The sequence below is a fragment of the Vulpes lagopus genome, chromosome 9 (assembly GCF_018345385.1).
Source record: "Vulpes lagopus strain Blue_001 chromosome 9, ASM1834538v1, whole genome shotgun sequence".
Lineage (NCBI taxonomy): Eukaryota > Metazoa > Chordata > Mammalia > Carnivora > Canidae > Vulpes > Vulpes lagopus.
Genome location: NC_054832.1, coordinates 1,178,199 through 1,201,065, shown reverse-complemented (window position 1 = coordinate 1,201,065; position 22,867 = coordinate 1,178,199). Strand labels below are relative to the sequence as shown.

The 22,867-nt window shown below is 62.4% G+C and overlaps 1 protein-coding gene across 2 annotated transcripts; it reads left to right on the top strand.

Annotated features, from left to right (window-relative positions):
• The first annotated feature begins 11,903 nt into the window (after positions 1 to 11,903).
• Positions 11,904 to 21,836, top strand: RHPN1 (rhophilin Rho GTPase binding protein 1). Of its 2 annotated transcripts, none has more exons than XM_041769705.1 (15): positions 11,904 to 12,366; positions 15,564 to 15,679; positions 16,711 to 16,839; positions 16,931 to 17,006; positions 17,489 to 17,566; positions 18,206 to 18,330; positions 18,426 to 18,592; positions 18,800 to 18,993; positions 19,337 to 19,493; positions 19,577 to 19,687; positions 19,963 to 20,157; positions 20,498 to 20,574; positions 20,781 to 20,927; positions 21,038 to 21,199; positions 21,561 to 21,836. In XM_041769705.1, exons 2-15 carry the CDS (start codon positions 15,651 to 15,653, stop codon positions 21,717 to 21,719), a joined length of 1,806 nt encoding a protein of 601 aa, XP_041625639.1. In that variant the 5' UTR covers positions 11,904 to 12,366; positions 15,564 to 15,650; the 3' UTR covers positions 21,720 to 21,836. The 2 variants fall into 2 exon arrangements, with proteins under 2 accessions (XP_041625639.1, XP_041625638.1); XM_041769704.1 differs by having other exon boundaries at positions 11,904 to 13,055.
• The last annotated feature ends 1,031 nt before the right edge of the window (positions 21,837 to 22,867 follow it).

The window sequence follows — 22,867 nt, the reverse complement described above, 5'->3', positions numbered from 1 at the left end:
ACCGCTGAGCCACCGGGCTGCCCTGGATTCTTACTTCTACTGGAGTCAAAGCAAAGGCTAAACACAGGGGTGCAGGGCCCAGCCCCACGGCGGAGGACCCTCCCAGCACTCACCTTGTCCTCTCCTTGTCCTCTCTGGCCTTACCCACCCTCCTCCAGAGAAAGGGGGCTGTGAACAAACCCTACATGATAACAAGATTATCCTGGCCCGGATTCTCTTTTGAGATGGAGGATGTACTTTCAAGCACCGCTGCAAGCCCCAAGATGACCGGGCATCCATTGCCCGAGAGCATGTTCCCGTCACGATCACTGGTTAGAACTTCTGTGAAAACACCAAAAAGGCCACCACCGATGTGGCCCCTGGGATGTGAGACGTGGTCCAGGTCACCCTGACTCCCTGCCCGTGGCTGCCCCCCCAGCCCTCCCTGGAGTGTCTGGCCAGTGGGCAACCACACCCACCCCTCCGAGGCCTGATCCCGCCCTGCATACAGCACACCAGGCAGCACAGCTTCTGAAATTTGAAATAAATGTACTTTACACGAACACAAAGCACTTATTTTTAAATTAACAAGATGAAAAAAATTAATTAATTAACAAGATGACCTGCAAACTAAGAAAGGCTCAGAGCTTAAAAAAAAAAAAAAGAAAAGAAGAAGAAAGGAAGAAGGAAGAAGAAGGAAGACGAAGGAAGAGGAAGAAGAAGAAGGAAGAGGAAGAAAAAGAAGGAAGAAGGAAGAAGAAGAAGAAGAAGAAGAAGGAGGAGGAAGAGGAAGGAAGGAGGAGGAGGAAGAAGAAGGAAGGAGGAGGAGGAAGAGGAGGAAGAAGAAGGAGGAAGAAAGAAGCAGAAGAAGGCGGCAAGGCACGAGACCGCGGCTTTCCGGGGAAGCGCTGCCGCTGCCGGGGAGCAGACCCAGCCCTGGTGTTCCCCGTCCCCGGGGTCCTGTCTGGCTGCTTCCCTCTCCAGTTCTTGGAGTCTCGAGCTTCATCCCCTCAGTATTCTCTTCTTCCTCTAATCAAAGAAACGTTTCAACGTGACTCCCAAGGGGAGAAGCGCAAAGCCAAGGCCGGAGCAGTGTCTCTGGGGGAAGAAACACAAACCGCAAGGAGAAGCGACAAGGTCACTCCGGCCGCCCCGAGCCCCCCGGCCCCCGCCGCAGGCAGGGCCCCTTGGCCTAGTGCCCTGCGCGCCGGCAGCTGGCGAGCAAAATGCAGCACCCACGGCAGAGGCCGCTCTGCTTCCCCCCGTGTCCGGTTACCGTGGGGAGGCAACTTCATCTTCCACGAGCGGCTTCCAATCCGACACCTGAGCCTGTCGCACGGCCCCTCCTGGCCTGTCACTGCGCATCCCCGACTGGAGACGACACACGGGCTGCCAGCCTGGAAGCCGCCAGGGCAAGCGCCGGGCCCCACGTGGCCCACCCGCCACGGCCTGCCCCGCGGGAGCTGAGGGCGCAGCCGGCTGGGTCTCGCCCCAACACGGCCACAGCTGCCGGCCGCGCCCGAGGACAGCACAGGCGCAGGGGCCGGGAGGCCGCAGGCCCGACTGCCCACAGGGGCCCGTGGCCCTGAGCCCCGCGACCTCCTCACCTGAGGACGGTCCGTGAGCGCGTCCTGAGCATGTGCCCGGGCTGCCCAGGCCAGCACACCGGGGCCTCCGACCCCTACGAGCAGGTGTGGGCCTGCGGGCAGGCGGCCCTGAGACGAGCCCACCTGCCAAGCCGGGCTCAGCACCTGCGGCTCCAGAAGCGTCAGATCAGGAGAAAAGGGGAGAAGGCCTGCGAAGTGGGTGCCGCAGGGGTGCCGCAGGGGTGCCGTGACCAGCAGGGCCGGGGGGCGTCCGGGAGGGGCCCGCGGCGCACACCGGCTCCCTGGCCTGGGGGGCGGCGGGCACGGCGGGGCCACGGAGCGGGAACGAGGTCAGCGCCCGCTCGGGGCGCCCAGGCCCTCCGCCGCCCGCCCACCGCGGGAGCCCACCGCCCGCAGCCGGGCCCGGCCTCGCCGCCAGTTCTGCGCGTGCGCAGCCTCCCCCGCCGCGTGCTGCGCCTCCGGCTGCCGCGGGGGCCTCTGGGAAAGTGGCGGGCTGGCGCATGCGCAGGCGAGGCGGGGGCGGGGCCACACGGAGGGGTCGGAGGCCGAGCCCCCCTGGCCGGGCGTGCAGGGTGCTCCCCAGGGGCGCGGAGCCGGGGGGGGGGGGGGGGGGTGCAGGGGTGAGGCCGACCGGGGTTCCCGAGGCCCGAGCCCGGGGACAGTCGGGAGAGGCGACGCCTGCTGGGTCTGGGGGGCGGAGTGGGCTGCGGGCAGGCGGCGTGCGGGTGTGGGTGCGGGTGCGGGCGGGTGACGCTGCGGTCCCTCGGCCACGCGCCGTCCGTGCAAGTACTTTCCTGGGGAGGTGGGCCCGGGAAGCGCGCGTAAGGGAGCGGGGCCCCAGACAGACGGCCGGCGGGGCCCGGGCCGCTGGGTGCCCTGGGCTGGGGCCCCGACTCGGGCTGAGGTCCCCGTGAAGGTCACAGGTGCCCGCACAAGGAGGGGCAGCGCGTGGGGACCGTGGCCAGGGCGCTGGGGGCGTCGGCCGAGCTGCGCGTGAGTGCGCGTGCGCGGGTGCTGGGGCTCGGTGCCCCGGGCAGCACCCAGGGAGCAGAAGCCCGTCCCGTCCCTCCCTTCCTGGGCCCTCCTGGGCGGCGCTCCTGGGGCCGGAGCCGGGAGCCGGGCTCAACGGGACGCAGAAGTGAGGGCGGAGGCGCCGGGGCCAGGAGCGCAGCAGGTGCCAGTCCGCGAGGGTGGCCGAGGGTGGCCGGCGGCTGCCCCTGCCCCCTGCCCTGCCCCCCCAGGAGAGCCTCCTGACACCCCGGGGGCGGCCCGCACTCGTTCCCGCCTTGCAGCTGGAGTGTTTCGTAGGTTCCAGTGCCTTTGTGAGGCTATGAAAGACCCCGTGCTCCTGCCTTGGTGAGCAGTGGCCGCGGAGGCCTCGCCGCCAGCCAGCGGTGCCGCCAGCGCTTTGCATGAAGTTGGCATCTAATGTGCAGTTGTGCCTGCATTTGCTGGAGCCCCGCGGAGCCTGAACTCATTGTATTCAGGACGCCACGGGAACAATAACCAAAAAAGGGTACCGTGAAGGCAACATCTATCATATGCTTCTTAAAAAACCCCCTTGTCAGCATCAGTGACAATGGCATTACCGCTCAGTCACTAAGATTAAAAATTAGTCATACGTGGAAAATAGAAACAGGTTTTCAGAGAGAAGGAAGCTTTGGTTCCACTGAATAATGCCCCCTTTTTTGCGCGGTAGATGAATGATGCATATTTTCTGATGATATATGTCTTTGCGGGTGGCTACGTCTAGGTGGTCCCAGATTTGGGACACGATAAGGTAAAAGCCTCGTTCTCAGGTGACTGGCTGGGCAGACGTCAAAGACATGTTGTAAATCGTGTCCCAAACTATCTGACAACAAGGTATGTGGTGGTGACGTCAGAGTTCCCTCCGTGTGGAATCTGAGTCTTTCTGGCTTAGGTTGCAAATGAATTACGGTTTTTTGAAATTGAGGAGTTTCTTTCCTCCGTGTCACGAGCTATCAGTAGGGCACGGTCACTGTCCAAGGCATCATCTGGCTGGCCCGTGCCCTCTCGCCCCCCACAGAGCCCCACCCTCCTACCACCTCCCCTGTCCCTCCGAAGCCCTCTGTCAGTGGGGACCTTGCTTCCTGTGCCACCAGCACACAGAAACAGTCCACAGGGCCCCTGCACCCTCCCAACCCCCGTGCGCTGTGCCCGCGTCCCCCTTTCCGCTGCCTTCTGTTCTGTGGGTGGACTGCTAGGACTTCCGTTAAAGGCCAGCCGGCCATGTGGCCCTCCCTGACCCCATGACCCGGGGTCACCAGTTCTGTGCTCCCGCAAGAGCAGAACTCCCCAGACACGTCTTCACTGCCTGTGTCCACTTCCTCTCCAGCTCGCTTTTGATCCTGATCAGAGCAGCCTTCTGTGCACACTCCCCTGAGAAGTCTCCAGCACATCCCTGGTCTCATCCCCGTACCTGCCGGCAGCATGACACAAGGCAGAAGTCACTGGCTCTCCTCGGACTTCGTCCCTCCGCAGGTTTCTGGGTACCTTCTGCCTTGGTCCCTGCTGCTCCAGGCTGCCCTTCCTCCTCCTGACCACTGTGGTGAGCTCGCCCGCCCCCTGTCCCTGAGTGTTCTCTGATGGCTACACAGCACAGATACCCGCACGTGGCTCTGCCCGCACCCTCACCCTCACCCAGGCTCCAGCTCAGCACCCTGTTCCACACCCATCCGCTGCCCCTCCAGAGCTCCCTGCCTCCTCCGGCCCAAGGTGGTTCCTCAGCAGCAGGATCTGCTGCAGGGCTCAGTGGTGGAAGCCGACCAGCTGTTGGCTTGTGGTCAGACCAGTAAATGCCAACCACTGACACCAGTGCTCAGCCTTGTGCTGTTCTAAGGATGGAGCCAGTTCCCCACAGTGGCTAGTAAAGTGCCCATGGGGCCCAGCCACTCGGACAATCATTCTTCCCCACTCCCTATGTCCTCAGACCTCAATCCCGAAAGTGCCATTTCCCCAGAAGTCAGCAGGCAAGCCAACTTCCTCGCCCGGAGCAGGACTCCTCCCTCCTTCCCATGCACACACCCTGCACCTTTATATCCAGGAGGGAAGACTCTAGAGTGTGGTGGGCTTTCAGCGCCCACAGACCCCACTCCCACTGGGGTCCCTGGGTACACACCCTGGGAAGGGACCTTTAAGGACTTCTCTGTGTTCCCAAATTACTTTTTTTTAAAAGATTTTATTTATTTATTTGAGAGACAGTATGAGTGAGGGGAGGCAGAGGGACAACCAGGGAGCCCGACGTGGGGCTGGATCCCAGGACCCCAAGATCATGACCCGAGACAAAGACACACAACCGACGGCCCTTTACGTCTTGCCCACAGCAAGCCATTCCTCCCAGCGGCTCTTCCCGCTCCCCTCCAAATGACTCTCAGCTCGTCTTCAAATAAGAATAAATATGTGTGTCTGTCCTCTGGGGCCTTTGACAGCCCCGAGCTGGCCCCCTGACTTGGGTGGGATTGATTGCGCCGTCTCACCAGGAAGCCAGGTGCATCTTTTACTGAGGGCGGTCTCCGAATGATGAATGGCTCGCTCACAAACACAAAATTGTTGATAGTATTTACAAACAATTCATTTTTCACGTTCTGTTGATTCCCTCCAGCGTCCCTCCATGACACCCCCAGCGCTGATGCATCGGGGGCGATTACTGCCATTGATTAAGGCTTCCTGTGGTCCTGCGGAGCCCGCTACTCCATTTGTCACAGACAAGTGGCTCGCACGCTGCAGTACATCATGTCCTCTTCGTGCTTCACCGTTATTTGTTTTTCAATTTGTGTCGTGTACCCTCTAAGTACAGGTGCACAGCGGAGCTCCAGAGTCTGAGCGCGCCTCCCTGTAAACAAACACGTGTAATTAAATTATCTGGCTTTCCCCGATCCTGCCTCCCAAGCCTGCCCCCCTGCCTCCCACTCGGAAGGAATGCTAGCGTGGGTGGCCAGGGTCGGCACCGTGGCTGCTGGACACTCGGGAGGACAGAAGGTCGCTGAAAGGCCTCCACTTCCTTGACATTCAAGATTGAGCCGAAACACCCAAACCTGAATCTCTCAGCACCTCTGGGGATAGTCCTGGAAGTGGCCCAGCCCAGGCACCGGGAGGATTTTTCTGGAATCGGCTGCTTTCACCTGAATTTCTCTATCTACAGTGGCCCCCCACCACGGTTCTCCAGCGGCCTTTCCCCGTTGTCCCGACCAGGATGGGGGCTGGTGGGGTAGCAGGTGCCGGACCTGGGGGGGGGGGGGCTCCAGGTTTCAGTTTCCTGCCACGTGGCCGCCGCCGGCTGCTTCGGGCAAGTCTCTGAATTGCCGCCACCAGGTCCTCATGGGACTTGCAGAGGCTCAGAAAGGAGCCTGAGTTTCCTCCTGGCTTGGCGGGCCGAGTGTTCACGTTCCCGTCAAGAGCCTCTTGGGTCGGGTTTGCGAAGTCCTGGTCTGTGTGGCCGACCCCCCCCCCCCCCCCCCCCCGCACGGCCTCCCCCTGCGGAAACCCGCGGTGGCCTCCTCCGCTCAGCTGCCGCCCGCCATCCCCTCTGCCTTTTCTAACCCAAATTCTCCACGTCCTCATTTCCCATTCTCTCGTTTTCTCCTCTTATTTTTTTTTTAACTTCAGAGGTACAGTAGTGCAGTGTTGCTGTGACAAGTCCCATGACACAGAAGGGCGTGTAGCCACCTGGGCGGGCGGTGCTGCCAGTTACACCAACAGGCGTATTGGGAGTCGTCGTCCTTGTCTGTCTTCTGAAGATTTTATTATTTATTAGCACGAGGGGGGGTGCAGGGGGAGAGGGAGAAGCAGGTGCCCCACTGAGCAGGGAGCGTGATGCGGGGCTCGATCCCAGGACCCCGGGGTCATGACCTGGGCCGAAGGTGGGTGCTCACCCACTCGGCCTCCCAGGTCTTTCTTTTTAAAATAAGTGGGATTTTGTCCCCATATACATGGTATTCTGCAGTTTGTTTTACTTTTGTATTCTGACATTTTTACTTCAGAAAATGTGATTCCTGGGGGCACCTGGGGGGCTCAGTGGATGAAGCGTCTGCCTTCAGCTCAGGTGAGGACGTCGGGGTCCACGCTCAGAGGGGAGCCTGCTTCTGCCTCTGACCCTCCCCGCTGCTCGTGCTGGCTCTCTCAAATAAAATCTTAAACCAAAAAACAAAAAGTGTGATTTCTAAAAGCAGGTTCGTGGAAGCAGAGCGTGCATATTCTAGACGTCAGTAGCTCCTTCCAGACGACTCACCTGGAAGGCGTTACCTCTTCACGGGTGGGCCTGCCTTCCCGACGCCAGCAGCGCCAGCAGCCCCTGACCGCCCTCCCCGTGTCTGGCGAGCCCGTGGAAAAGCCCCGCGTCCCGCTGCTCCGGCTCGCCCTGCCCTGACCCCTGGCGCAGGAGAGCGTGTTTTCCTGTGTATTTCGTGTTTGTATCCTGGGTGGGATGTCACCCTTGGGTCCCGGCCACCCTCCACCCACGTGTACCGCACGGAGGCCGCAGCTGGAGTCCGCCTTGCCCGGCGGCCTCGGGAAGGAGGGAGGGAGGTCACGGCCGCCTGCAGCTGCAGCAGCGCTGGCTCCCGCCCCCCGGGGCCCTGGGGCGTCCCGCCGGCCACCACCACCCTTGGGCGCTGTCCCATAACCCCGCACCCATGCTGGGCTCGGTCTCCTCTTTTTGAAACAGCTGGGGTGGTGTGTGCTCTCCCGGCTCCACGCAGACTGACACCACCTGCCTCACCTTGTCTGTGCTCACCTTGGACTATTCTGGAATCAGTTTTAGAGGCTGTTATTAGGGGCGCTCACTCCTTTATGGCATGTGTTGCAATTTTCCCCTCCGTCTTCCTTGTCTTTTGACCTTTTCCGGATGTCTTTTGGTGTATAGAAATATTAAATCTTTATATCGTACAACCTTTTCAACGGCTCCAGATTTTCTGTTTCGATATAAAGTGTTCCTTCAACCCTGGGTTCATTCGAATGATCTCCTTTTTCTTGTCACATCGTTGGCGGTCTGCTTGCTTACACGGGAACCTTTAAGCCACCTCTTGGGAGAGTTGACATTTTTACAGCAGGTCCATGTTTTCACCAATGTGCACGGTACGTGCAACCACGATTCAAGTCTGGCTTTAAGTTGCTGAGTAAAAGGGTGCACATCTCATACACGCTACATTTCTTACTAAGCTTCTTCCAGACATCCTATAGACTTGTCACATGTGTGACAGAAGGTATTCCTGATTTCTGTTTTTCTATTTGTAGTCGTGTGTGTGTGTGTGTGTGTTAAGCAGTTGGTCTCTATATAGTGTCTTAATCAGCTCAGGCTGCTGCAACAGGATCCCACAGGCCGCACGGCTTACAACAGCAGAAATTAATTTTCTCACCGTTCTTGAGGCTGAGGCCAAGATCAAGGGGCCAGCTGCTTCAGCTCCGGGCGAGGGCCGTCTCCCTGGTTTGCGGATGGCCGCCTTCTCGCCTGGGCCGGCCTGCTGGAGAGAGCCAGCCAGCTCTGAGTCTCTTCTGACGAGGCAGGGGATCCCTGGATGGCTCAGTGGTTAAGCATCTGCCTTTGGCCCAGGGCATGGTCCTGGAGTCCAGGGATCGAGTCCCACGTCGGGCTCCCTGCATGGAGCCTGCTTCTCCCTCTGCCTGGGTCTCTGCCTCTCTCTGTGTGTCTCTCATGAATAAATAAATAAATAAATCTTTAAAAAAAAAAAAAGAGCATCTTCAGACGAGACACTGATCCTGCTGTGGCTCCAACCCCGCCTAAGCCTCATCACCCCCAAGCCTCCTTCCAAACACTGTCACATTGGGGGTAGGGCGTCGACATCTGAAGGGGCGCACCATTCCATGCCTAACATAGCTTAAAACTAGCTACTTTACCAAATTCTCAAGTCAGTTCTGACAGTTCCTTTGGCTGATATTCTTGGGATTTCAAGTTATGCAACCATGTCATCTGAATATAATTAATATTAATCATAAGATTTTGTTTTCCTGCATCAACATCATCACCGTCATTATTACCATTTCATAAGTGAGAACTACAGAACAACTCAGAATAGTGGCAGTAGCAGGTGCTCACACCTTGGTTTAAACATGAATGGAGGGGACCCCTGCGTGGCTCAGCAGTTTAGGGCCTTACATTCAGCCCAGGGCATGATCCTGGGGATCCAGGATCGAGTCCCACATCGGGCTCCCTGCATGGAGCCTGCTTCTCCCTCTGCCTGTGTCTCTGCCTCTCTCTGTGTCTCTCATGATTAAATGAATAAAATCTTTAAAAAAATAAAATAAATAGGGATCCCTGGGTGGCGCAGCGGTTTGGCGCCTGCCTTTGGCCCAGGGCGCGATCCTGGAGACCCGGGATCGAATCCCACGTCGGGCTCCCGGTGCATGGAGCCTGCTTCTCCCTCTGCCTATGTCTCTGCCTCTCTCTCTCTCTCTCTCTCTCTCTCTGTGACTATCATAAATAAATAAAAATTTTAAAAAAAGGAAAAAAAACATTTAAAAAAATAAAATAAATAAACATGGATGGATTTAAGATTTCAATATGTAATATACTCATTGTCAGCACTTGATACATTGTCTTTATCAAATTTAAGGAGTCCCTTCCATTTCTGTTGTACTTGGACTTTTGTATAGAACAGCGGCTGAATTGTTCAGATGTTTCGAGGCCCTATGCCGATTACCGCACGGCAGATTCCTCTGTGAACCTATTGGTGAGATCGCCTTGGCTGGTGGGTTCCTGACGTGGGATCTACTTGGTCAGGGCAGGTCGCGCATGAGCTCACTGCTGGATCTCATTTGCCGTTATTTATATTCAAATGTATATATACATTGTGTTGGGACACATTTGGCTTCAAGTATCAGAAAGCCCTACTTGAAGGGACTGGGATGGGAAGGAGATTGGTTATCTCAGGAGAAGAGGAGCAGGGCCTGGGTTCTCTGCCACCCTCAGTATATCTGTGGCTCCCACCCAAGGTGCAAGGTGACCACACGGTGCTTGGCATTACACCTAATGTAATGACAGTGTCCAGAGGCAGGGAGACACGGCCTCCTCCTGTGGGACCCTTCCAGGGGTACTCTGAAGACTCCCCTCTTGACCACCTGCATCCTGAGCCTCTGGATGCAGATCCATCAGTGGTACAAGGCCCAAGGTGACTTCTTTGGGTCACTATGTCCTGCTGGCATCTGGGACAGTGAGCCTGTACCTGTGTGCCCAGGCATCACAGGCCACTTCACAGCCCCAGCTTCTGACAGTGCCCCCACCCCATGGTTCCAACACCCTCTGGTTATATGGCCGTGGTCCCCCTCTGGGGACCGAGACTGGCCATCCTTCCCTGGAGCATGTGGCTTCACTAAGGAAGTGGTCACACAAGCCAAACAAAACTCTAATGACAGGGGCGAGGCAACTGGGCCAGGCCACCGACAAAGCCGGCAGCTTATGTTTGTTGATGAGAGCGATCCACAGTGCCCTGTGCCCTCTCTTCATCGGACCTGGGGTTTTAGGCTGGCAAGCTGTTGGGGGGGGCAGCATCCCTTGGGTAACGGGGCTCGGTATGAGGAGTGGAGAAAGCCCATGTTCTGGGCCGCCTGGGTGGGTAGACCTGCCGCGGGCCTTCAGAGTCCAGATCCCGTCTTAGCAGTTTAGTCCATGGCTACTGGTCTGCTCCTCTTCTCTCTGCTTTCTTGGGTCAACTTTGACCATTGAAGTATTGATACAGACTCTTACATTTTCTCGAGATCTTCCAGTTCACATTTATGATGTTTTCTTAGTTTGTAAAATCTCCCCTGTGGCTTGGATGGTGCCCTTTTCCCTTTCTTCACGTGGGGTGTATTTGTGTTTTCCCTCCGAGGCACGACTCACAGTCACCCCAGAGCCATTCTTATCTTCCTGATCCACAGGACCTGACTGTGTTTGGAACAGCAAGGCGCCAGCTGGAACTCCTGGCCTCCCCTGCGCCGTGTGTGGCCGTATTTAACAAAGTGACAAAGTCATGGGGAGCTGGGGACACGTTTTGCTTTCCTTTTTGATGCTTCTTTTCTTTTTCCTTCCTGAAAACACAGAAATGAGGCCTGAGGAGGAATATCTGATCTCTCTCACGAGGTGGAAAGTGCAGGACAGGAGCCTGGGAGTGAGTACCCTGGGTCGCACCCCGCGCCTCGGCCACCCACTCTGAATGGTGGTCTGGGGACAAATCATAAACATCTCACTCCCTGTAGACACGACTGTGTCCCAATCCCATGTGGTCAGAGGCCAATCCTCCTTGATACCGTCCGTCTCTTTTTTCACTGACGGGTGCCCAAGGATTTGTCATCTTTGTTTTTTCCCAAATGCTCAGCTTTTTTGCTATATGACTGATGTCAACTTTTAATCTTTAGTAATTTCCTCTTTGTATTTTCTTTTGATTTGGTGAATTGATGTCATATATGCGCACATATACACATATATGTATATATACACACACCTGTGTATAGGCAGTAAAGTTACCGAGGTTTGCAGAATTTCCTTCGGTCTATTCCATACATTTTATATAATGTCATTTACCGTCTAGTCACATTTTAGGTAACATGCAGTAGTGTTGTAACTTTCTTTCAATTCAAACCGTTTTTAGAAATATCTCCTTGGGGCACCTGGGTGGCTCAGTGGTTGAGCATCTGCCTTCTGCTCAGGTTGTGATCCTGGGGTTCTGGGATCAAGTCCCACATCATGTTCCCCCTGGGGAGCCTGCTTCTCCCTTTGTCTGTGTCTCTGCCTCTCTCTCCATGTTGCTCATGAATAAATAAGCAGATAAACTCTTAAAAAACAAACAAACAAAAGATCTCCTCACTTAAAATGGTTATGTTTTCCATTGGATGTTTTTTATTGCCATCTTCTAAACATTTACTCTCTAAAAACAAGCTTTGGAGTTGCTTTATTGTTGGAGGAGCACAGTTTCACCAACCACATAGTTCTGCAAGAACTGCTTAGCGAAACAGCAGCATCCCCCTGCGCCCCGCTGCCCCTCCCCAGGTACAACCCCTGTGACTCCTGGAGTTGGTGAGTTGGGACTGAGTCCCCCAGTTCTGAACAACATGCTTCTGCAGCGCTGTTTCTTAATTGTGGCTTCTCATTGACTTAGGCTCAGGAGGATGAAGTGTCAGCATCTCTCCCCTCCACCGTGCCCTGTCTTCCTCCCCCTTCACCTCTCCCCTCCTCCTAATAGACTCAAGTTCTAATTGCCCTGGGGTCAAGATGCCAGGGGGATGTCTGATTACATTATTAAGGCAATGGAAAGGAATGCACAGCTGACTCAGGTAGTATTTTGTGATTACTTTTTATTTTCCTCCTAGTCGTCACTGTCTTATTTTGTTGCTATTGTTGTGTCAGGTGGCCAGGGCCGGCCAAGCAGCTTAGCGTGCAGGGCTTAGCTCCGTGGCCTGAGGCCCAGCCGCGTGCGGGGGCGGGGGAGAGGAGCCCGGGCGCAGCCCCCAGGACCGGCGGGGGGGTAGGTTGGAAAGGCTGCCCGGTCAGAGGGCCTTATGACCGCGCCTTACTGCGTGTGCCCTGGTGTGTCTGCCCTACAAAAGGCGTGCCAGGTGGGGCGAGCCTCACGGGGAACCTGCGTGTGTTCCGGGGCCCCCAGGGCCTCAGGGAAGCTACGCAGTGACATCGCCGGGACAACCCTGCAGGGAGCGCAGGCTCCGGACCTGGACAGTCTGATCCTGGAAGCAGGCCAGTTCTGCAGGCCGCGCTGGTCCTGGAGCCAAGCTGGTTCTAGAAGGTGTTTGCGGAAGACGATTCTACAAGCAGGTTGCCGGGTCCGGTTCCGGGGAGGGGTTCGAAGGAAGGTTCTGGAAGCGGGTTCTGCCGCCGTGACAGCGGAGGCCAGGGCCGAGCCGGCGTCTGCGAGCGAGCGGAGGAAGGACCCGCACCGGCTCTAACACCGCCGTGATTTCCCGGGGCGGGGCCAAACCGCGCGGTGCAAGCCGCTCCCGGGCAGGGCGCGCCGGCTGAGTTCGGGAGTTGTCTTTTTTCCTCTTACTCTAACTTTTCCGCACGCTGAGCGGACGCTGCGGCGCATGCGCAGTCCACGCCCCGCCGGGCCGTGGGGCGACGGGCCGGGCGGTTGTCAGGGGCGACCGCATTCTCCCGGGACTCCGCGCCCGCGCGGGCGGGGCCTGGCCGAGCGGGCCCGCCTCCCTCGCGCTCTGATTGGCTGAGGCCGCTGCTCGTTGGCGTCGCCGCGGCCGCCGATTGGGCAAAGGCAAGTTCGCACGCTCGGCTCGGGGCCACGCCCCCCCAGCCGGCCCGCGCCAACCACCCCGGCGGGGAGGACGCTGGGGGACCCGGCGCAGCCCCGGGAGGGACCTGCGCGAGCCTCGGCCTCCAGGCGGGCGCGGCCCGGGCGGTGGGCGGCGATGATCCCCGAGGAGAGGCCGGGCGGCCCGGGCGCCGGCGAGGACAGCACGAGGCTGCAGGCGGCGGGCAGCGTTCGAAAGGTGGGCGCGTCCGCGGGGCCGGGGCCGGGGGGGGGGGGTCGGGGACCCCAGCCCACCTTGGCTGCCACCTGCCGCCGGCGGGCGCGGGGCTGCGGGGTGGGCGCGGCTTCTCAGGTCTGTGCGCTGCGAGACTTGTGGCAGCCTCTCCCCCCCCCCCCCGCCCCTGCTCCGGAGGCTGCCCTCCGGGGAAACTGAGGCACGGCGCACAGGCCGGGCCCGCCCGCCTGCCTGCGCTGGGCGCCCCTCATCCCGTCCGGGGCACAGCCTGTGCGGCTCAGCAGAGCTCAGCGCCTCTCCGCCGCTCGGGGACGCCCCGGCCCCGCTCGGCAGGTGTTGGGCTCGGGTCTGAGGCCGCGGCCCGTGCCCGCTCCCCGTGCCCGCTCCCCGTGCCCGTCCCTCCTTCCCTAGCTGCTCCCTCCCTCTCGCCGGGGCTGCTCAGCCTTGCCCCGGGCGCCTGGCTCTGTCCCGACCGAAACTTTCCGCGCCGGCAGCGGGAGCCTCCCGGGGACAGGAAGTGGCAGGACTCACAGCTGGGCAGCTTGTCCTTTCCTCGCTCACCGCGCACCTCCTCCCCGTCTGAGGTCCCTAATCCTGGGGCGCTGACTAGGACTGCGGGCCATGCCCGGGAGTCCTGGGGTATCTCTGCAAGGGGATGGGAGTGCTGAGGGAGGCGGCTGCCTGTCTGGGGCCTGGAGCCTAGGCGTTCCCTGGGGGCCACAAGAGGCCCCACAAGAGGCCACAAGAGTGTCCCTACCAGGCCCATGCAGGGCGCTACAGGGCTCAGAGTAGCTTCTGGCTCCCAGGCTGCAGGTCCCCCCCCCCCCCCCCCCCCCCCCCCCGCCCCTTCCAGGAGCACTCGACATCTGAGACCAGGTGAACGGTGTTGATGAAGACAGCCCTCCTGAGCTGATGGCCTCTGCCCATGGACCACCCCCTCCCTGGGCAGATGGACATGGCTGCTGGCCCCGAACCTCTAGAACCTGCTGCAGCTTTGGGGTCGCACCTTCAGAAGGGGAAGGATGGAGCTTTGGCTCTGGCCTGCACCCCTCCCCCCAGGGTCTCAGGCCTCCTGGAGGGGAGACAGCCTGAGAGGGCTTCCTTGGTGAACTCTCTTGAGAACGTTGGAGTGGGGGCGAGACGTTGAGCATAATCCAAGGTGGCCATGTGCCAGGAGCCTTCAGCGTGGGAGGGTGGGAGGCTTTCTTTAGGATGCCCTCTTCGAGGGAGTAGAACAAGATATAGCCCCCAAAGCGTCTGAAACTGCCCTGTGCCTGATTGGGGGGTGCACACCAAGGAAAATAGGCCCCATTTCCTGCAGCATGTGGAAGATGGTAGACACCAGGGAGGCTGTCGCTGCATCAGGGCAGGGTCCTGGCAGGCACCGTCTTCATCCCCACTGTGTTCAGGGGCCATGTGACCATCTTTGGGGACTTAGCTCAGGGAAGGTGCATCCTGAGAAGTTCTTCTGAGCTCCAGGGCTGGTGACTGTCCCAAACAGAAGGTTCCTAACTGGCCCGGAGGAGGCGTGGTGGCCTGGGCCCTGAGAGCTGCTCCAACTCCCCATCCTGGGTCTTACGGAAGCCCCTGACCTTCTCTGCCCCCCCCCCCATTCTCCAGTCACAGAGTTATGAGATCAAGCCCCACATGGGGTTCCATGGTCAGAGAGGAGTCAGCTTGAGATTCTCTCCCTTGGCCCCTTACCCCACCGTGTGTGTGCGAGCACACTACCTACCTCTCTCTAAAATTAATAGTTTTTTTTTTAAGATTTTAATTATCGGAGAGAGGGCAGTCTGGGTGGCTCTGTGGTTTAGCACCACCTTCAGCCCAGGGCATGATCCTGGAGATCTGGGATCAAGTCCCACGTCGGGCCCCCTGCATGCAGCCTGCATCTCCCTCTGCCTGTGTCTCTCATGAGTAGATAAATAAAATATTAAAAAAAAATTATCTGAGAGAGAGAGAGCACACATGCGTGTGCACACAAGCAGGGGGAGGGGCAGAGGGAAAAGCAGACTCCCCACTGAGCAGGGAGCCTGGCATGGGACTCAATCCCAGGACCCTGGGATCATGACCTGAGCTGAAGGCAGACGCTTGACTGACTGAGCCACCAGGTGCCCCAATAAATAAATCTTTAAAAAAAGAAGTGCAGAAGGCTGTGTGGTGAGCAATTGGCCACTTCCTGCCAGGGGCTCCCTGCCAGAGCCCCGTCACACTGGTGCTGGCCCCACAGTACAGGCCCAGCTGCTTCTTGGGGCCCCGGTCCCAGCCCTGTCCCCCCCACTCTGTCCTTCCTGGCCTGACTGCCCCGACGCCCCTCCTTTCTGGCATCACGCACTGTGCCCAGATTCTGCGCTCATGCACCTCCGCCAGGCCTGCCTGCTGCCGTCCGTGGAGCTGGCTCACACTCACCTGTGGTGACCTCCCCCTTCCCTGCCTGCAAGAGTCCTCTGGCCCTTGGGAGCTGCTGGCAGAGGCCTGGCCTGGCCCCTGTGACCTGCAGCCTCTCCACAGGGCTGTGACCCCCTGGCCCAGACAGCGCCCAGCCGCCTGCAGAGCCGCAGGGCTCGGGTCCACCAGCAGATCACCAAGGAGCTACGGATGCGAACAGGTGCCGAGAACCTCTACAGGTGAGTGCCGGCGGCCATCCCCATCCCTCAGGAGGGTGGCGGCGCTGCTCCCTGAGGCCCTCTGCAAACCAGCCTGTGCTGAACACAAGGCAGTGACCCAGCTGGGTGCCCGCTCCTGTGGTCTGGTTTGGGAGATGGACACGTGAGCAGGTGACTGTGGCCGCTGCAGGCTCAGGAGGCGAGGCTGGGCCTCCCCCTGGAGTCTGGGGCAGCCATATCGCACAACTGAAACCCTCACAGACCACCTGGGCTCCTGCCTTGGTGGGCCTCACTGGCGAGGGTCAGCCCAGGGTCAGCCAAGTGCCACGTGGGGCTGGAGGGAGCTGGGGTGTGGTGTGGGAGCCCCTGATTTGTGCGTGGAGACAGCAGGGGTTTCTCGGCAGAGGCACTGTTTAGGCTGAGCTGTGACATGTGCCCCAAGATTGTGGCCCCGGGAAAGTGTCCTCCAGGCCGAAGGGGTGCGTCCCCCTTGGAACAGTGAGCTGCACGTCTGCTTCACCCATGTCTCCAGGAGCCCACTCTATGGGCGATGGCCCAGGGACGTGATCCAACCTGTAGAGCCACAGCCGGTGTGTGCAGGGCCGGCCGACAGGTTCTGGGGTCTGCTGGGTGCAAGGGGCCCTCCAACCCTTCGCTACCCTGGCAGCCCGTCCCTGCTGTCAGCCTGGCCTTCCGGGGACTCCCCGCCCCTTCTGTCAGGTGCTCCGATGTAGGCACAGAGAGGGTCTGACCCCAGCCTTCCAGGAAGGTTGGTTTTGTGTCGCTGTGGAGGGTGCACCCGGGCCCGCCTCCGGGGGAGAGGTGGTGGGAGGCGAGAGCCTGTGCCCTGGGCGGCCTGGGTGTGAGCTGATGTGCCCGGGCCAGAGGCGCCATGTGTACGTGTGCACGGGAGTCCCCTGAACTGCAGGGGGACTCAGGAGAAGAGGGAGGTCACGGGGGCGGGGGGGGGGGGCGCTGGGGCTGAGAGCACGGGGTGGGGAGGCCCGGGGCACGCGGTCCCCCTGCAGAGCCCCACCCCGTGCCTCCCGCAGGGCCACCAGCAACGCCCGGGTCAGGGAGACGGTGGTCCTGGAGCTGAGCTACGTCAACTCCAGCCTGCAGCTGCTGAAGGAGGAGCTGGAGGAGCTCAACGGCAGCGTGGAGGCTGACGGGCCCGGGAGGTGCGCGGGACCGCGTGGCCCGGGTCAGGGCGGGGGGGGGGGGGTGTCCAGCCTTCGTGAGCGCCCCACGGCTCTGCTCCTCTGGCTGCAGCCAAGGTATCGCCGTCCCGATGATCCCCCTGGGGCTGAAGGAGACCAAGGAGCTGGACTGGTCCGCGGCCCTGAGGGTAAGCGCTGACTGGGGCCCTGGGGCCGGCGGACGGGGCTGCGGCCGAGAGCCACATGGGCCGCCCTGGCGTCTGAGGGGTCCGGGAGGCTTCCCCGTCCAGCCAGAGGGAGGAAGAGTGGCCCGGGGCCACCCGGCTGCCCAAGCTGGGGGGGTTCCGGTTGGCTGGGCTTTGGAGAGGAGCACCCCGGTGGGCTGGGCAGCGCAGGTCATCCCTCTGTCGCCGAGAGCCCGGTGCCTGGGGGCCGGGCCTGCAGTCAGAGCGGGCGCTGGCCAGACTGGGAGCCCCGGCAGATCGCACGGCCTCGGGGACATAAGGGACTGCGCCTCTGCACCCTGTGTCTGCGGGGCAGGAGCCCCAGGGCCAGGGAGGGGACCCACGGCCCTACACACCCTGCCCCAGGGCCCGGGGTTTCCTTCCGCTGCTGACTGCCCGCCTTGCGCTGGGTGACCAGAGGCCAGCACCTGCCCCTCCCCTCCCAGGAGCTGATCTCTGGGCACTTCGGAGAGGACGGTGCCTCCTACGAGGCTGAGATCAGGGAGCTGGAAGACCTGCGGCAGGTGCCTGGGCTCTCCCCTCCTCCCCTCCCCTCCCCTCCCCTCCCCTCCCCTCCCCTCCCCTCCCCTCCATTCTTCCTCCTCCCCCTTCCCTCCTCCCTCCTCCCCCTTCCCTCCCCTTCCCTCCACTCCCCTCTCTCCATCCCTCCTCCCCCCCATACTCCCCTCCCCCTCCGGTACTCTCCCCTCCGGGGAGACCAGTTACTCCCAGCTCACGAGGGAAACTGAAGTTCAGGAAGAGGAGCTCGGCATAGGCATTCACACACAGTGCAGGGGTCCCTGGCTGGGGCAGCTCTGGGGACAGCGCAGAGACAGGTGCACACCCGGGGCACACAGACGGCTCCTTGCCTACCAGGGAGGTCCTGTCCTCACCACACGCTGCTGGCCCTTTAGGAACGGCTGCCCTGTGGCTGTCTCTTCCTGGGGACCCTGCCCGGGCCTCTCCCTTGTGTTCTCCATCCCCAGGGTGGGGCCCCAGCAGCCCCAGAGAAGACAGGTGTGCCTCAGTGTGACCTTGTGCTCCCCCTCCCCCGGACCCTGGAGTGCTCCCACGGGGCTGTGACATTTGAGGGACTTCGCTGGGTGGTGTGGGTGCCCTGGGCTGGGCCCGGGTGCTGGGGCCAGCTGCTGCCTACCCCGCAGGCCATTCGGACGCCCAGCCGTAGCGAGGCGGGCCTGGAGCTGCTCATGGCCTACTACAACCAGCTCTGCTTCCTGGACGCGCGCTTCATTGCCCCTGCCGGGAGCCTCGGGCTGCTCTTCCATTGGTAGGATGGGAGTATGGGGGGGTCCCCACCACCACCACCGACTGCCCCGAGACCCTTCTGAGACTCTCGGCTCAGCCAACCTGCCCCACCCACAGGTACGACTCGCTCACGGGGGTCCCGGCCCAGCAGCGGGCCCTTGCCTTCGAGAAGGGCAGCGTGCTTTTCAACATTGGGGCTCTCCACACCCAGATTGGGGCTCGCCAGGACCGCTCCTGCCCTGAGGGCACCAGGCGCGCCATCGAGGCCTTTCAGAGGGCTGCTGGTGAGGACAGCCCAGACCCCGGACCCCACAGCCGCAGTTGGGGGGGGCGTGCATCTGCAAGTAGAAGAGCCCCTTCCCCCGACCAGAGCTGGCGGGGGTGGCCCCCAGTGCAGGGGGTCAGGCGCACACACAGCCCCTTCCTGGGGGATGCAGGCCTAGTGGGGGCACCGGCAGCCCTGGCCGCCTGCTGTGAGCGCCCCTCCGCAGGGGCCTTCAGTCTCCTGCGGGAGAACTTCTCCCGAGCGCCCAGCCCGGACATGAGCCCCGCCTCACTCTCCATGCTGGAGCAACTCATGACGGCCCAGGCCCAGGAGTGCGTCTTTGAGGGCCTGTTGCTGCCGCCCCCTGCGACCCCCCAGGATGGTGTGGCCCATCTCCGCCTGGCCCAGGAGGCTGCCCAGGTGAGGACAGGGAGCCCTCGTCCCACAGGGACCTGGCCAAGTGTGGTGGCTGCACGAGCAGGAGGGCCTGGACCGAGGGTCCCTGCAGGGGTGTGGGGTGCCATGGCTATGTCTCCTGTTGGCCTGGTCTCTGGGGCTAGGCAGGACCCCAGTGCCCTGAATCCTTGCCCCTGGGGCAGCACCGAACAGAATGGAAACTGGGCCAGATCCCTGAGCTTGGCTCAGCTCGGGCTGCAGGGCAGGTAAGGGCCAGGCCCCAGGGTGGCGAGGGGCAGGGGCTGAGCCTGCTGGGCTCCTCCCGGAGCCCGAGAGGAAACCCCAGTGTCACACGACGTGCCGGCAGGTGGCAGCTGAGTACAGGCTGGTGCACCAGACCATGGCCCAGCCTCCTGTCCGAGACTACGTGCCCTTCCCCTGGACTGCCCTGGTGCATGTCAAGGCCGAGCACTTCCGCGCCCTGGCCCACTACCACGCGGCCGTGGCCCTCTGCGACAGCCCCCGTGAGTGCCCAGGCCCCGCATCTGTGTGCCGCACAGGCCCCAGTGCGCGGGCTCACGGCCCTCTCCGTCTCTGACCCCCGCAGCGGCCCAGGCGGGGTTCCCGGCGCTCCAGCAGCCCCTCCGCGGGCCCCCAGCCACGTCCCAGCCCTGGGGCTCCGCATGGCCTGAGGAGCCAGAGGAGCGCAGGAAGCTCGGTGAGGGGGGTGCGGAGGGGACTGAGTGACCCAGCCTTCACGAGTCGCCTGTCACGGGCATGCCTGGTGTCCCAGCACCGGCGGGAACAGTCGCCAGCTCACCTTCGGGACGTCCCCTGCGTGGCCCAGGCGGGGCGGGAAGGCCAGGCGTGTGCGGGTGCTCGCGGGGGGCAGCGCGTCCCGGAGCGGCCGGCGGGCCCTCGGGATGGACCCAGACCCCTCACCTGCCCTCTGGCCGCGGCGCCCACGGGCACGGGCCGGCTGCGTCCCCGCAGGCAAGGCGCACCTGAAGCGGGCCATCCTGGGCCAGGAGGAGGCGCTGCGGCTGCACGCCGTGTGCCGGGCCCTGCGCAGAGTGGACCTGCTGCAGGCCGTGCTGGCCCGGGCGCTGCGCTGCTCGCTGGCCAAGTACTCGGAGCTCGACCGCGAGGACGACTTCTTGGAGACCAGCGAAGCTCCTGACATCCAGCGTGAGCAGCCCGGCCCGTCGGGACGGCGGCGGGGGGCTGAGCCCTGGCGGGGAGCCCACGTGGGCACGCTCCCTCGCTCCTGGGGGGCCTCGCCATCCCCGCCGCCGGTTCCTGGCCCGGGGAGGCTGCAAGCTGCGGCCCGGGAGGCAGACCTGCGTGGGGCGGCGGCACCTGCTCCACGGGAGCCGGCGGGACGGCCAGAGGGGGAGCCGCGGGCCCAGGAGGCTCCTCAGGACACCTGCTCGGCTCCGGCTGACCCGAATCCTGGCTGTGGCCCAGGAGCCTGAGGGTCCGCGAGTTCGGGCTTAGCCCTGACCTCGCCTTACCTTTGTCATTTCAGCCAAAACACAGCAGAAGCCAGAGATCAGGGCGCCCAGCTTCTCCAGCGTGAAGGTGACCGACATCTTCCACCGGCTGGTGAGCGTCCCCTGCCCGGGCCACCCCTCCCCTTCAGCAGGGGCTCAGGCAGGTGGCCCTGCCCTGGGGGAGGACCCTGGGCCTGGTGGTGGCCGAGCCTGCCCCCGCCCTTTGCCGCACCTGATTTCTGACCCAAGACGTAGAGATGGGGTGGCAGGTGCTGTGGGGCCCGGCCAGGCCGCTGATGCCCCGTCGCCTACCCCCAGGGGCCCCTGTCCGTGTTTTCAGCCAAGAACTGCTGGCGGCTGGTGGGACCTGTCCACATGACCCGGGGAGAGGCTGGCTTTGGCCTCACGCTGCGAGGAGACGCGCCCGTCCTCATTGCCGCTGTCATCCCGGGGGGTCCAGCCGCGGTAAGGCCCCCGCCCCACCCCCAGAGCCGAGGCCCCCGGCCTGGAGCGGGCAGATGGGACTGTGGCCGGAGGTGGCGGGTGCCCACTCCCAGACCCCCGTCTCCCCGCAGGCAGCCGGCCTGCAGGAGGGCGACTATATCGTGTCCTTGAATGGGCAGCCGTGCAAGTGGTGGAAGCACGCCGAGGTGGTGGCACAGCTGAAGGGTGTGGGCGACGAGGGTGTGAGCCTGCAGGTGGTGACGCTGCTGCCCCGGGCAGAGCCACCTGGCACGGTGAGCCCAGGAGGGTCCTCCCCTGGGCCCCAACATCCCCAGATGCCAGGAGGGCCCTGGGAAGAGGAGGCTGCATGCGGGTGACCCTCACTGGGTGGCTTTGTGGGCAGCACCACCTGTGCTCTGGCCTCCACCCGGCGCCGTTCCCTGCCCTCTGCGGCTCGGTGTGCCCACGCTTCCGCTGCTGGAGCTGCCTTCACCCAGCCCAGCGTGGCCCACGGCGGGGGCGCTGCTGCACTGTCACCCTCACGACCCCAGCTCTTCCGGACAGCCACCAGCCGTCTCCCCGGTCACACTCCCCGGGCTGGCCACAGGCAGGCGGGCAGGGGTGCTCACTTAATCCTTTCTGTCTTGACTGCAGGGGCACCACCGGCCAGCCCTGGGGGGGCTTCTGCGGAGCCAGAAGGAGTGTGGGGGGGGGACGCCAGCTCCTGCGCGAGCCAGCCCCAGGCCCTTCCTTGGCTGGAGCCGCAAGGCCAAGAGGGGCAAGAGCAGAGGGAGGCTGTCCCCACAGCCCTGAGCCGCGGGCCGCCCGCCCCATGGGGGTGCCCAGGGCGGCAGTGAGGGGCCAGCTCCCCTGCCCCTACGCCCTCCTCCATCCCAGTGGCCGGAGCTGCCCATTAAAGACAATGTCAGATGCGGTGTGTGTGAGCCCAGTGGTGGCGGCCGGGCACTGCACCCGCCACGGGGAGTGTCACCATTGCTTTGGGCGCGGAGTCCAGATGTCAGAACACTGCCACTGGGCTGCCCTGTCCTCATGCATCCCCCAAGTGCCCCCACCCCCCCAGGAGAGCAGCCTCCCGGGTGGAGGAGGGCTGTCCTGGAGAGGTGGGGCAGGTCGGGTAATGTGTCGGCGGTGGGTCCCTGAAACCCGGATGCTTGGTGCCCCATCCCCCCGCCCCTGGACAGACCGCACCCTGGCCACACCCTACCTTGGGGCCGGCGCTGTGACCCCCCCCAGTGACCCTCCAGTGACCCCGCCACTGGCCCAGCCCCACGGCACCCCAGCGGCCAGCCGGGGCTCTGGGCGCCTGCTGCACCACCCACCCTGTGGGCAGCGTCCCCGCCGGGCCCAGGCCTCGGCTTCTGCTCTGCACCCCGGTCACGCCTCCGCGCCAGGCATGGACCTCGAACGCCACTGCCGTCCGGGCCTCCCGCTGGGCCTGACCCCCACCCCGCGAGCCCCAAGTCGTCCAGCAGGCGGAGGCGTCAGGGTGAAGGCCCGGCTGGCCCGGAGTCCGCGTGGCCACCAGGGGGCGACCGCTGTCCGCTGGAGGCAGCGTCTGGGGAGGGGCGGGCGGGCAGCGGCGCGGCCACCTGCTGGGGCAGCCTCCTCCCTGCCCCGCCCCCCCCCCCCCCCCCCCACCTCTGGTGGTAACCGCCGGGGGGGGGGGCTCTGAGTGGGGGGTAGGGCTCCCCTGACTGAGCCAGGCGAGGGCGGCCAGGTGCGTTCCTTCCGACCCACCTGCCCTCCTGGGAGGACGCTCCCCTCAGCGCCACCAGCCAAGGTCACCTCCCTGCTTACTAATTCGATTAATAAAACTGCGCGTCAAGGAGGCCATTACCTGCTAATCAGGGATGACGGGGTGGCAGGTCTCGTCCAGGAGGATGCTGCGACCCCCTACCTCTGAGGGGAGTCTGGACCCAAGAGGAGGACGCGGGCACCAC

Coding starts and splice junctions, on each gene's coding strand:
- RHPN1 (XM_041769704.1), top strand. CDS start 12,975: ATGATCCCCGAGGAGAGGCCGGGCGGCCCGGGCGCCGGCGAGGACAGC. Junction 17,007..17,488: donor ACTGGTCCGCGGCCCTGAGG/GTAAGCGCTGAC, acceptor CTCCCCTCCCAG/GAGCTGATCTCTGGGCACTT. Junction 18,331..18,425: donor CTCGGGCTGCTCTTCCATTG/GTAGGATGGGAG, acceptor CCCCACCCACAG/GTACGACTCGCTCACGGGGG.